The sequence below is a fragment of the Mangifera indica genome, chromosome 14, assembly GCF_011075055.1.
Source record: "Mangifera indica cultivar Alphonso chromosome 14, CATAS_Mindica_2.1, whole genome shotgun sequence".
NCBI lineage: Eukaryota > Viridiplantae > Streptophyta > Magnoliopsida > Sapindales > Anacardiaceae > Mangifera > Mangifera indica.
The window spans coordinates 4,070,065-4,081,964 of NC_058150.1; the positions used below are offsets into that span (position 1 = coordinate 4,070,065).

The following is an 11,900-nucleotide window of genomic DNA, read 5'->3' on the forward strand; positions in this document are numbered from 1 at the left end:
TGACCGACTGACAAACCGCATTTTCAGTTTTGTGTAAAAGTTGAATTACTTCACATGAACAAAAGAATATTTCATCTTCCGAATGAGTTGTTTAAGAATGGATTTGAAGGATTTTTTTGAGAGTAAAGCTTACTTAGTACAAGCATTTTCCTTTTTTAGAATTATAATGGGATTGCAGGGCATCAAATTTCATTATGCACCCAACTTGACATTGTTTGCAGAGAAAAATGGTGTCGAGAACAATAAAGTCTCCTTATTTCGGATGGTAATGCTCATAATACTTAGTCCTTTCACACAACTTATCCAAACCTAGACAAAAGAGATTGCCAAAACAAAGCATTTTGTCAAATGATAATTCAAATAACAAAATAGTAGAATGTCAAATATGACAACATATTAAAATTAAATTATTCACTTATTTAATAGAATGATTGTAGAACTAATCATTGAAATTACCAAAAAAAAAAAAGATGATTGATAGGCCCTAAATGATACTCTTCATCAGGGAACTTGCTAATGATATGTTACGCGATTTTTAAACTGGCTATTGTAAAATTTTGGAAGCCCTTTGTATTTTTTTTATTTCTTTAGCAGGTGTCGAGCAATGCTGTATTAAGAAGAGTAGCAATGCTAGATCGATCGTCATATTGACCATTGTTGATCACAATTGGTCACGTCCCGGCTTTATCCTTGATCTCTTCCTGGAAAGCTTTTGTATTGGCAACGGAACTAAATATTTTGCGAATCACTTGGTGTGGTTATAGTTGCTCTGGGTAGCAGGGCTTTTCAGTATTGCAACAACATTCGCCCCCATTGCTTCTTCCTCACCACCAACACTATGCCATGACCCGAAGTTGCTGCTTGAAGATTGGAGACACTTCGTGGCACTCTGCAGGAAAAAACTAGTTTGGGAGGATCATCGTTTACATGGAGAGCTCCAAGCAAATGCAAGGGATGAAGAGGCTACCCTAAGTTACCTTGAGGGAATAGGCTACTGTAAAATGAAATACAGATCACACAAAACATAAGATTGTATCAGTTCTTTGGTATTAGAAATAAAATGTCTTCCTCACAAGATTCTACTCGATATGGTAACTGCTTTCTTGTAAAATTCTACCTAAAAAGACTCAAGCTTCAAGGCATGTTTTGTTCACTAAAAAGATTTCAAAGTTTTTGGAAGGTTGACAGAACTATTTCATTGTATTTCCATGTCCGTTTGTGCAACAGTTTTAGGTTTCCCCCTCCAGAGATATAATTAGCATTTGTAATACCAATCTGCTAAAGCACTAGGCCACCAAGATGCTAATCCTAAATTCTCTCTTTGTCAGAGAAAGTTTAGCTCTAACAATACTCCCATATCATACTAACCGTCATAATTCAAATTTCATGATATCTCTAATATCATCTAAACCATACTGAGCTCACATATACAGGAAAGAACTTAAACTGCACAAAGATAATTCCAGGGCATGGTTAAAGTTCCCATAAAAGAGTCAAGAAAAATTTAGTACAGCTATCTCAGCTAGCTGCTATCCAAGAACCAAACCAGAGTATCAACTGAGCTTCTATAAGTTTAAGGCAAAAAGATTTTCAAGCAAAAGAAATCATTACTTTGCATTAAAAAAAATTACAAGCCACTGAGTCAATCAAACAACAGAGTTAACTTAATGCAACTTACAAGAATCAAAAGCCTCTCAAAATCAAATTCACAGCGGATGGTCCTACTGATACAATACAAAGTCAAATGCAGTTAAAAAGGAATGTCTCCTTCTGGCAGCTCCCAGTTATCTTCTTCTTCTTCTTCCTTCTTGTTTGCTGATAGTTCTTGCTTGTTCTGTGAAGAAAATCTTGCTGCTGGGCGCCTGCTCAGGTGGTGCAAAAATTAGTAAATGATCACTTCGAAATCAATTTAACAGATAAACAGGCAAAAGGAATTCCTCATGAGCATCCCCTATAAACCCACTAATAACCACAAGAATTACATAATATCACTTTATTATAATATGTAAAATCTATCTAATTTCTGTACATTGTAAACTCTTCAGACTGGCATCTCAAAGACACTAATAATATCATAAAGATTTAAGTACACTTCAAATTTTCGCTAATCAATTAGTAGTTAATACAGATATCAGCAGCACCTTGCAATTTAAAGAACCAGCAGCTTCATAGTAAATGAACACACAAAAACACAGGCATAATTACAACAAACAGTAAACACAAAAACCAGCAGTTTCCACAAGCTAGCTCAGACAAAACAATGAAAGATACTAACAAAACCAATACCTCTTTTCTCATAAGCATTTATTTGGAACCCAAACCGAAATATGGGAAAAATGATCACTTAATTGAGCGACATTCAGAGGTATATGACAACAAATTCGACAAGTTAACAACTTGTCTCAGCTGACCAGAATTTCAGAAAACATAAAATAAAAAACAAATCTTCCTTGCCCTTTCTTTATCAAAAAATTATAGAAGAAATATAGAATCAAAGGCAAACCTTTTACGATTACGCTTAGCAGCCTCACGCGACTTTCGCTTCTTCTCATCTTGCTTATTCTCATGAAACCTCCTTCTTTTGCACTCTTGAATGATTCCAGCCCTCATAACCTCTCTTCTAAACCTATTCAGCAGCCTTTCCTCAGGTTCATTCTCGTCGACAATCACCTGAACATTGTAGGCGGATTTAAAGAATAGGGTATTTGCATACGCGAGAGAAGGGCATATAACTGAGGCCACAGTTGATAAGTGTGAAGAAGACGAATTATGACTCTCTTGAGCCACCTTTGAAACCAAAGCGCCTTTGGGTTTTTGTGGGTTAGAAACAATGTTAGAAGAGAGAGAGAGGTGGGAGGGCGGTAGTTGAGCTTTGGGTGGTGGGTTTGAGGGTAAGATGAAGGAGAATAAGTTGGAGAGTGCGGTCGCCATTGTTGATTACCGGTTATGCTTTGTGTTGTAGATTTGTGGATTTTGTTTGCTGGCTTTTAGGTGGCCCTATCTTGATCGGTTTCAGTCATCGCCCATGGGTTCTCTTCTCATTATCAAATGGGCCTTATAATTAGACCTACGTTTCACTGGAACCACCAGAATACGGAGAATAAAATGTTATATTATATGTATAAATAAATTTATATAATTTGATATAATATTATTTAAAATTTTAAAATAAAGTTAAAATTATAATTTCATCTTTCAATTATAATTTATTTTTTTAATTTACATAATTTATATATATAAAAAAAATTATATTCAATTACAAAATAATAATAAAAATTACTTGTTTTAGATAAGAAACCATTTTAAGGATTGTTAAAGGAAACTCTTAGTCTCATCTACAAGAAGAAATAGTTAGAGTTAATTTTATCAATAAAAATATTATATATATATATATATATATATAATTTAATAATTTTAAATTAATAATAAAATAATAATTAATTATATATCGATAGATTTATACATATATATTAAAAATCGATATATATAATATAAAATTTAAGGTGTTGGGTTTCCACCCCAATCTGTGGGCTGAAAATGTTTGTCGTTTTACTCAAGGAGATTAGGAATTATGATCGTGGGACCCTGATTAAGATTAAACAAATCAACCCCACTACACTAATCAGTGCAATACAATTTTATATATGTAAAAGGCTTATCCAATGGGCTAGCAAGGGTGTGCCATTTTTGGCTTTTGATTAAACTAATTAATCTGCCTTTAATGATAATATTCTTTAATTAACATATTAAATACCACTGATGTTGTTGAATACTTTAAATTTTTCCTGCTCGTTGATCTAGACTAACTCTGTCTTCACAACTATCCAAATTATACCTAGCAGTTTGATTATGGACATAAATTTTATTTCTTCTTCAAAAACCTGGATAATCAGGTTAATAATACTAATTTATGAATAATAATTACAAGACTAAAACGTCACAGTATTTGGTTGGCATTAAAACTTGTAAATTAATTAAATAATTAGTCAACGAAAATTACACATCCCACCTTATTGGTCTTCGTTTCTTTTGAGAACGAAAAAACATAAACTAAAAAATAATTCCACTATTATTAATTAGTTGTACTCAATGATTTTGAAGTCAAGCCAGTGGTCAAATTAGTTGTTCTACTGATTCGATTGGTTTAAATTATTATATATATTTTTAAATAATATCAAATATTTATTATATTTTTTAAATATAAAATATAATTTTAAATATATTAATTAAATAATTAACAATTTATTATACTAATAAAAAAAAACCTAAAACATTTATCAGAATTGATTAAATTTTAAACTAATCAATATTTTTTATAAATAAACTAAATTATGAAAATGAATAAGATTATAAATTAGTTTAAAGTTTAATCGATCAAACCAATTAATTTAAATCGGTTTTAAAAATACTAATTTTATTATTTTATCTATATAAATTAGTGGATCTTAACGTGATAATTTATATCCAAAATTCAAAAGAAAAAGAAAAAAACCCAATTAATTTCAAATCCCACCAAACCAAAGATTTGGTGAAAATTTATGTCCAGTGTGCTGGATTCCCTCGTGCCTTAATCCCAAAAAATGAATAAAAACAAAAGAGTAATAATTTACAAATCTAATTTTGTTATATATTTTATTTATATAAATAACATATTATTATATAATTAAATATTATTTTATTTTTAATTTAAAATTATAAAAATTACAAAAACCTTTTCGAAGTGATTTACTTGATTATTTCTCTCCAGCGAGGCTCTCCCACGCTCTCAGCCAGTGCGTCAACAACATAAATTATAAAAATTTAAAAAATAAAAACCATGACTTTGGCTCTGCAAAAAATAAATTGTTTATGGCTTCCACGGACGGAGAGAAGGAAGAAAGAACTCAACACTAGAGAAACAGAAAGACTCAAATAGAACACAACACTGAACACACTGTATCTTAAAGTTGACGCTTTTTTCGTTTCGAAAACCATTCGTGGGTTTTGGTGATGATAGCGGTGAGAACAATTCTGAATATATTATTAATATTTTCAACTTTGTAATCCCCACAATATGTTAAATTAAGCTTAAATTTCCAGCAAATGGGCTGCCTTCATGTCATTTAACTCTGTCACAAATGGCCTCTCACTCGCACTTTCACTCTGCTTTTTAATTATAATAACTCTAAGCTTTCATTTTCTTCTTCTCTTTCTTCCTTTATCACTCCTCCTCTTCCTCCTACGACTACTTCAAACTCTTAAACCTTCGTTCTCCCTAACTGTTTGTTTATGTATTAACAACTCAAGAATATAACCGTCCCTTCTTTTACTTCTTCCTTTGACTTGACTTCAAACTTCCCTTACCTGGTGTGTCTTCTCTTTCATCTCATTCACTATGTCCTCATCTTATTTGTACATCTGTTTCAACATGTCATTTCGTGGTGCATGTGTTTATTATGTATGTATCTATTTTCAGTTGCCAATCAGCTCATGCTATAAATGATTCTTCTTTCTTTCTTCCGTCTTAATACTTCTGCTTATGGGTTCTTGTTGTTATTCTTTTTCAGAAAGCATGCGTGTAGTTTCCATTTGAATGTGTTCAACTCATGCATGAAATTGGTAGTTAATGGTTTTTTCTTCAGTTATTTCCTGAGTTTATTTTATGATGAAGATTTGTCTCACTTTAAAAGAGGAGTTTGATCAACTCATGCCAGGAAAAGGTCTTTATGGCATCTCTAGTAGCGTCTTGTTGGATGATGATTATTTTTCTAAGGTTTATATCAACATGCACCCATCTCTAATAAAATCATCAATCCATGATACAGAAATGGTCAGATGGTCACAATTTTCCATCTTGCCTATGAGAATTTATAGATTTTTAGAGTCTTTAACTTGAAAATTGTTTAGATAACTGTTATTTCCTTAATAGATCTGCATCGATGTGCCTATATTCATCCCCCTCTCTGTAATTTTGATCATGCACGTATTTTTTTTTTCTGGTTTTGATTCTTGCAGGTTACTTTTGCCCACAGTTTTTCACCAGTTGTGTGCGTATTTGTAGACAGAAAAATAGCACTTGAATTATTTATTGATCCATGATAATCTTCTTTAGGTTATAGTTTCTCTGTTTTTCTTTTTTGTGGTTTTTTATTTTCAAAGGAGGATATTTACCTAATATTAACTCATGGGTTGAGGTTATATATCACTTGATGGTTTAGTGTTCACTTTGAGGTTTTAATTTTTCATGTTCTTTTTCTCCAAGTGAGAACAAGTTATTTGATTGATTATGATTGATTGGGGTTGAGTTTTTCACTTACCAATTTGGCAGAAATTTGAGGTCTAGAACTCTTCTGATCGATGTCAAGGGACAGAGAAATCGAGGGCGAAGAAGGTAGAGAGGATTTGTGCATAAATGATCGGGACATCTTGGAAGGATGGGTGCTTGTTGGGGATAGTAGTGATGACCATCTGGTCAGTTCACCAAAAAGGACAAAGCTCTGTGAGAGTAGGCTTCATGGTTCTGCAGGTGAAGAACCTCAGGATGCAGATTATTCCTTTGTTCCCTCCCTCAATTATGACATGGAGAATCTAATTGTCGCCCGTGTTCCAGTAGGAGAACACTGGAAGTTTTATTCGGTGAACAAGCGATTTTTCTATCTTATGAAGAGTGGAGAACTCCTCAAGATTAGAAAGGCATTTGGGTTTGAAGAAACAACTGTGTTCATGTTTGCAAGTGGCCATAGCAGTTGGTGGGCATTTGACAGACAGTTTAAGTCTGGTCGAATGCTTCCAGAATTACCATCAGAACTGTGCTTTAAATTGGGAGATAAGGAATCACTTTGTGCTGGAACTCACCTCATTGTTTCAGGTAAGGAGGTAGATGGTGGTGTTGTCTGGAGGTATGAGTCAGAAACAAACAAATGGTCCAAGGGTCCTTCCATGATAAGTCCCCGGTGCTTATTTGCGTCTGCTACCTGTGGCACCTTTGCATATGTAGCCGGTGGGCTTGGGTTGGAGGCTGGTTGTGGCGTCTTAAATACTGCAGAGGGGTACAATCCACAGACAAAATCATGGGATCAACTTGCAGACATGAATAAACAGCGAAAGCTTTGCTCAGGCTGTTATATGGATAATAAGTTTTATGTAATCGGTGGGCGAAATCAGGACAATCAGCCTCTTGATTGTGGAGAGTGCTACGATGAATGTAAAAAGGAATGGAAACTAATTCCAGGGATGCTGAAAGACTTTCCAGCTGAGACTTTCCAGTCGCCGCCCCTTATTGCTGTGGTGAATAATGAGCTCTATTCACTTGAGACATCTTCGAATGAATTAAGGGTGTATCTGAAAAAGAGCAACTCATGGAAGAACTTAGGATTGGTTCCTGTAAGAGCTGATGTTAATAGAGGATGGGGTGTAGCATTCAAGTCACTGGGCAATGAGCTGCTTGTAATTGGTGCATCTGCAGCTTCTCATGACAGTATGAGCATATACACATGCTGTCCCAAATCTGATTCCAAGGAATTGCAATGGAGACTTCTCGAGTGCGGCCAGAACCCACTTAGTCATTTTATTCACAACTGTTCTGTTATGATAGGATGAAGGAGTTTCTAAATAAACACTAGGCTCTACTGATAGGGAGTTTTGTGTGGCATTTCTATTGTCTTGTTATGTTTTGCAAGAGGTGTCCCTTCAAACTTCCATATGATATTTTGAACCTTGCTCATCTTCACCTTCAACTCCAGTTAGTTTTCCTGTTCTGATGGATTGAGAAACATATGTCAGATGTTTTGATTGATTGTGCAAATTAATTTTGCTTCAGCAAAATGACTGCAAGTACTTTCAACATCAATAGACAAAAACCATGGTGGGATTTGGCATCAAAGATATGTGATTTTCCCCTCAAGTTTATAATTGCAGAGGGTGGTTTAATTATTTTGCAACCTGAAGACTTTCACACCAACAGTTCTGCAGTTCTGTTCAACACAGAACCTTGGTCATCCAAAAAGAAATAGAAACTTGAAAAACATTAAAGATTCCAATTCAGCAAGCAATGCAAATATGCGGAATTAGTGCCTAAGCAACATAGTTTTGGTGTTTGCAAGATCAAAATATCAAAGAAGTACAGCGGAGTGTAAAACAAAAAACTTGATGTTCACTCGAAAACAATATCAAGATCAGAGTATTAGATTTAATATGATTTAACACAAAACAGAGAGTGTTTGGAATTCTTTTACTTGCGCGGATGATTCCTTCACTTGCTATATTTTCCTTTCGTCAAAAGGATTAACCCCACTCTTCCGGGACTATGATTTTTTGGAAAAGAGTGTTTCGCGCATGGTGACAAATAATAATAAACAAAATCTCTCATTTTTCAACTTAATTTCACACACCACCGATTCTAGACCTATTTCAACTCATTACCAAATTTCATACAAAACATAAATGGTTCAAACTATTTCCTAAAAAACCTCAATCAAAGAAACAATCTTTTAAAATATATGAAATCTAAGTAGAAATATTCAAATTTTGACATTACGAACAATATAATATCATAAAAATTTATATACTTACCTTTTTATCTATTTATAATCATAAAAAAAGACCGAAATCATCGGAAAACTTACTGAAAATTAATGTGTGATTTATTTTTAGTACGTTCATTTTCCAAGTGGGTTTTCAATTGTAGAAAATGAATTCGAAATTTGTTTACCTACCGTGGTGGAACTTATAGAGAGTTGGTTAATTTCATATACACCCCCTAAATTTGGTCGATGTACTTTTATTTTCGTGTTAAACAATTTAAAAACCCGATGTCAACACGGTCCGTACGATTCGAGTGTCCAAGTGCGCATCGCGTAGAAGGAAACAAAGGGAGAAGAAAAAGCCACAAGACAAGACCAAACCAAATTAAAAAGAAAAAAAAAATTTCTGAAGTCCCTTTATCCATCGCCGGGTCTTTAAGTCTTCACTCAGTCGGACGCTGAGCGAACGACCGAAGTCAGTTTGCTGTCACTTTTGTAAGAATTGTCGTATTTGTTTTAACATTTCAACTTCATTTGAAAATTTTGATAATCACTTTACCATCTTGAACCCACGATTCTCCCTTTTTCTGCCACAATTAATCATTTTTGTTTTTGCACTAGTTGGATTTAGGTGTTTGTTACTGGAATTTAATTTCTAAAGTTTCAATTTTTAAGGGTTTTAAATTTGTTTAGTGTTGTGGGTATTAGGGTTTTGCTGAAAATTCAACTTGGGTTTGTGTATGTTTTCTGGGTTTTAGATTTGGTAACTGATTTCAGCTGCTATGCTTATATAAAGTTTAGATTTTGTTGGTGATTAGATTTTTTTTTTTCCTCTTCTGCTGGGTGTGATAATTTGTTAAATAGTAATGTCTGTGAACAATAATAATAACCTACAAAAGAGCCATGGGGCATCTTCTTCGCCATTTGGTAATTCTGGAATGGGTAGTCTATCCATGCCAACAAACCCTAGTTTTGCACAGTCGCAAGCTCAGGCACAAATGGTTGCTGGTTTCCAAAACCAGTTTCAGTTGCAAGCCCAGGCTTTAGCTGCCTCAAAAATTCACGCTCAAGCAGCTCAGGCCCAGTTCCATGCTCAGTTACAAGCTCAAGGAATTTCCATTAACCAACTCCAGAATTCTGGTATTGGAAATTTAGGTTCATCTTCGCCATCCAATCTAACTCCTGGCAGTGCAAATCTGAAAAGGATGCCTCAAAAGCCACCGGTGCGGCCACCTGGGGTTCCTATGGCAAACATGAGTTTCCCTTTGAAAACTATGGATCTTACAGCTGCTGCAAGAAGGAAGAGGCAGAAGCTTCCAGAGAAACAGTTACAAGATAGAGTGGCAGCTATTCTGCCTGAATCTGCCTTGTATACTCAGCTCCTTGAGTTTGAGGCTCGTGTTGATTCTGCTTTGGCTAGAAAGAAGGTTGACATTCAGGAGGCACTTAAGAACCCTCCTTGTGTACAGAAAACTCTGAGGATATATATCTACAATACTTTTGCCAATCAGATTAAAACAATTCCAAAGAAGCCAAATGCTGAGCCCCCTACCTGGACGCTTAAAATAATTGGGAGGATCTTGGAAGATGGGGCTGAACCAGACCAGCCTGGAATTGTTCAGAAATCTAATCCCTTGTACCCGAAATTCTCATCCTTCTTCAAGAGAGTAACTATCTCCTTGGACCAGAGACTATATCCCGACAACCATATCATTATTTGGGAGAATGCTCGATCACCTGCACCCCAAGAGGGTTTTGAGGTAAAGAGAAAAGGGGATAAAGAGTTCACGGTAAACATTCGACTGGAAATGAATTATCTGCCTGAGAAATTTAAGCTTTCTCCAGCATTAACAGAAGTTCTTGGTATTGAGGTTGATACGCGCCCAAGAATTATAGCTGCAATTTGGCATTATGTGAAGGCTAGAAAACTGCAGAACCCAAATGATCCATCATTCTTTAACTGTGATGTGCCACTACAGAAAGTATTTGGGGAAGAAAAGATGAAATTCACCATGGTTTCACAGAGGATATCACATCATTTATCTCCTCCACAACCTATACATTTAGAGCACAAGATTAAGCTTTCTGGGAACAGTCCTGTGGGCAACGCATGCTATGATGTACTGGTTGATGTGCCTTTTCCAATACAGAGGGAATTGTCTGCTCTATTGGCCAATGCTGAGAAGAACAAAGAAATTGATCAGTGCGATGAAGCAATATGTGGTGCTATCAGGAAAATCCATGAGCACAGAAGGCGAAGGGCATTCTTCCTTGGGTTCAGTCAGTCTCCTGTTGAATTTATCAATGCATTGATTGAATCTCAGAGCAAAGATTTGAAGCTTTTGTCTGGAGAAGCTAGTCGAAGTGCTGAGAAAGAGCGCCGAGCAGATTTCTTCAACCAACCATGGTAAGTCATTTATGTCTTGTTTTGTCGAATATTCGCTTGCACTATTTAAGACCCTACCATTTTAGGCACTGTCAAGTGTACAATAATAACTTCCAAATTTGATTGGCTTGATGGCAACCAATTATTGGATTCACCATTTAATTTTAGCTGTAGGTTGTGCCCAATTCAAGGTGTAGCCATTCTTGTTGCATGGTTTGTATGGGATTACTTATGGCTGATTTGTGTGCGCTTTGCAGCATCACTTGATATTTAGTGTTCTCTAATGCATGATCACTGGCTCATCAAAGAATCAATCTATATGCCCTCTTTGTTTGAAAAAATACTCAGAGAGATTTGTTGTTTACTTTAACTGAGCACTCTTAAGATATGCCAACAGCTGTTTTAGATATCTGAGATAAATATTTAAATTTATTTTTAGCATGTTCTGCCAAATAAATAAATTACAATGAGAAAAGGAAAATAGTTTATGGAGTGACTTGCAAATTGCAATATTTAATTTTGTTTGGTGGTTCTAACAGGGTTGAAGATGCTGTTATTCGTTACTTGAATCGGAAACCAACTGCCGGAAGTGATGCTCCTGGAAGCACTTAAGTCAAGGATTCTGGAGCTGTTGATTGGCTACTGTTTCATTAATTCTACTCACTTGTTGTCGTAGAACGTCTTACTTTCGGCATATGGAAATAGCACACTTATATCTCATTACTATGGAAGATGGCCACGTGGAGACTTGGTCTGTGTTTGTAGAACCAGAAAAATATGCTCTGTAGTTTGGTTAGGCGTAACTGTCATTTTTTTACTCATCAGGTTCAATGAAAAAGTTTGTGACAGTGGATATCTTTACTTCAGTTCATAATTTACTAGAGGTGGTCGTTGTGTTATTCAAAACTCTCATGACATTTTGAGCTTATGATCCACAACCGTGTGATGCGATGTATACTGTGACGAAAAGTATAAACCTCTAAGAGGGCGTTTGATTTGGGTAATATTTTATT

At 35.1% G+C, this 11,900-nt stretch overlaps 3 protein-coding genes across 8 annotated transcripts; 2 read left to right on the forward strand and 1 right to left on the reverse strand.

Moving 5' to 3' along the window:
- Positions 1-1,587: 1,587 nt before the first annotated feature.
- On the reverse strand, positions 1,588-3,064 carry LOC123195709 (30S ribosomal protein S21, chloroplastic). Its single transcript, XM_044609517.1, has 2 exons — positions 2,504-3,064; positions 1,588-1,862 (listed from the first exon to the last, which is right to left on the reverse strand). Exons 1-2 carry the CDS (start codon positions 2,929-2,931, stop codon positions 1,751-1,753), a joined length of 540 nt encoding a protein of 179 aa, XP_044465452.1. The 5' UTR covers positions 2,932-3,064; the 3' UTR covers positions 1,588-1,750.
- Positions 3,065-4,856: 1,792 nt separating this feature from the next.
- On the forward strand, positions 4,857-7,613 carry LOC123195846 (F-box/kelch-repeat protein At3g27150-like). Of its 6 annotated transcripts, none has more exons than XM_044609708.1 (2): positions 4,857-4,998; positions 6,308-7,613. In XM_044609708.1, exon 2 carries the CDS (start codon positions 6,337-6,339, stop codon positions 7,576-7,578), a length of 1,242 nt encoding a protein of 413 aa, XP_044465643.1. In that variant the 5' UTR covers positions 4,857-4,998; positions 6,308-6,336; the 3' UTR covers positions 7,579-7,613. The 6 variants fall into 6 exon arrangements, with proteins under 6 accessions (XP_044465643.1, XP_044465644.1, XP_044465641.1 ...); XM_044609709.1 differs by lacking the exon at positions 4,857-4,998 and adding an exon at positions 5,106-5,437; XM_044609706.1 differs by lacking the exon at positions 4,857-4,998 and adding an exon at positions 5,106-5,346 and having other exon boundaries at positions 6,317-7,613.
- Positions 7,614-8,802: 1,189 nt separating this feature from the next.
- LOC123196664 (SWI/SNF complex component SNF12 homolog) lies at positions 8,803-11,891 on the forward strand. The gene is made up of 2 exons (XM_044610728.1): positions 8,803-10,908; positions 11,427-11,891. The coding sequence occupies exons 1-2, from the start codon at positions 9,368-9,370 to the stop codon at positions 11,497-11,499; spliced, it is 1,614 nt and encodes a 537-aa protein (XP_044466663.1). The 5' UTR covers positions 8,803-9,367; the 3' UTR covers positions 11,500-11,891.
- Positions 11,892-11,900: the final 9 nt, after the last annotated feature.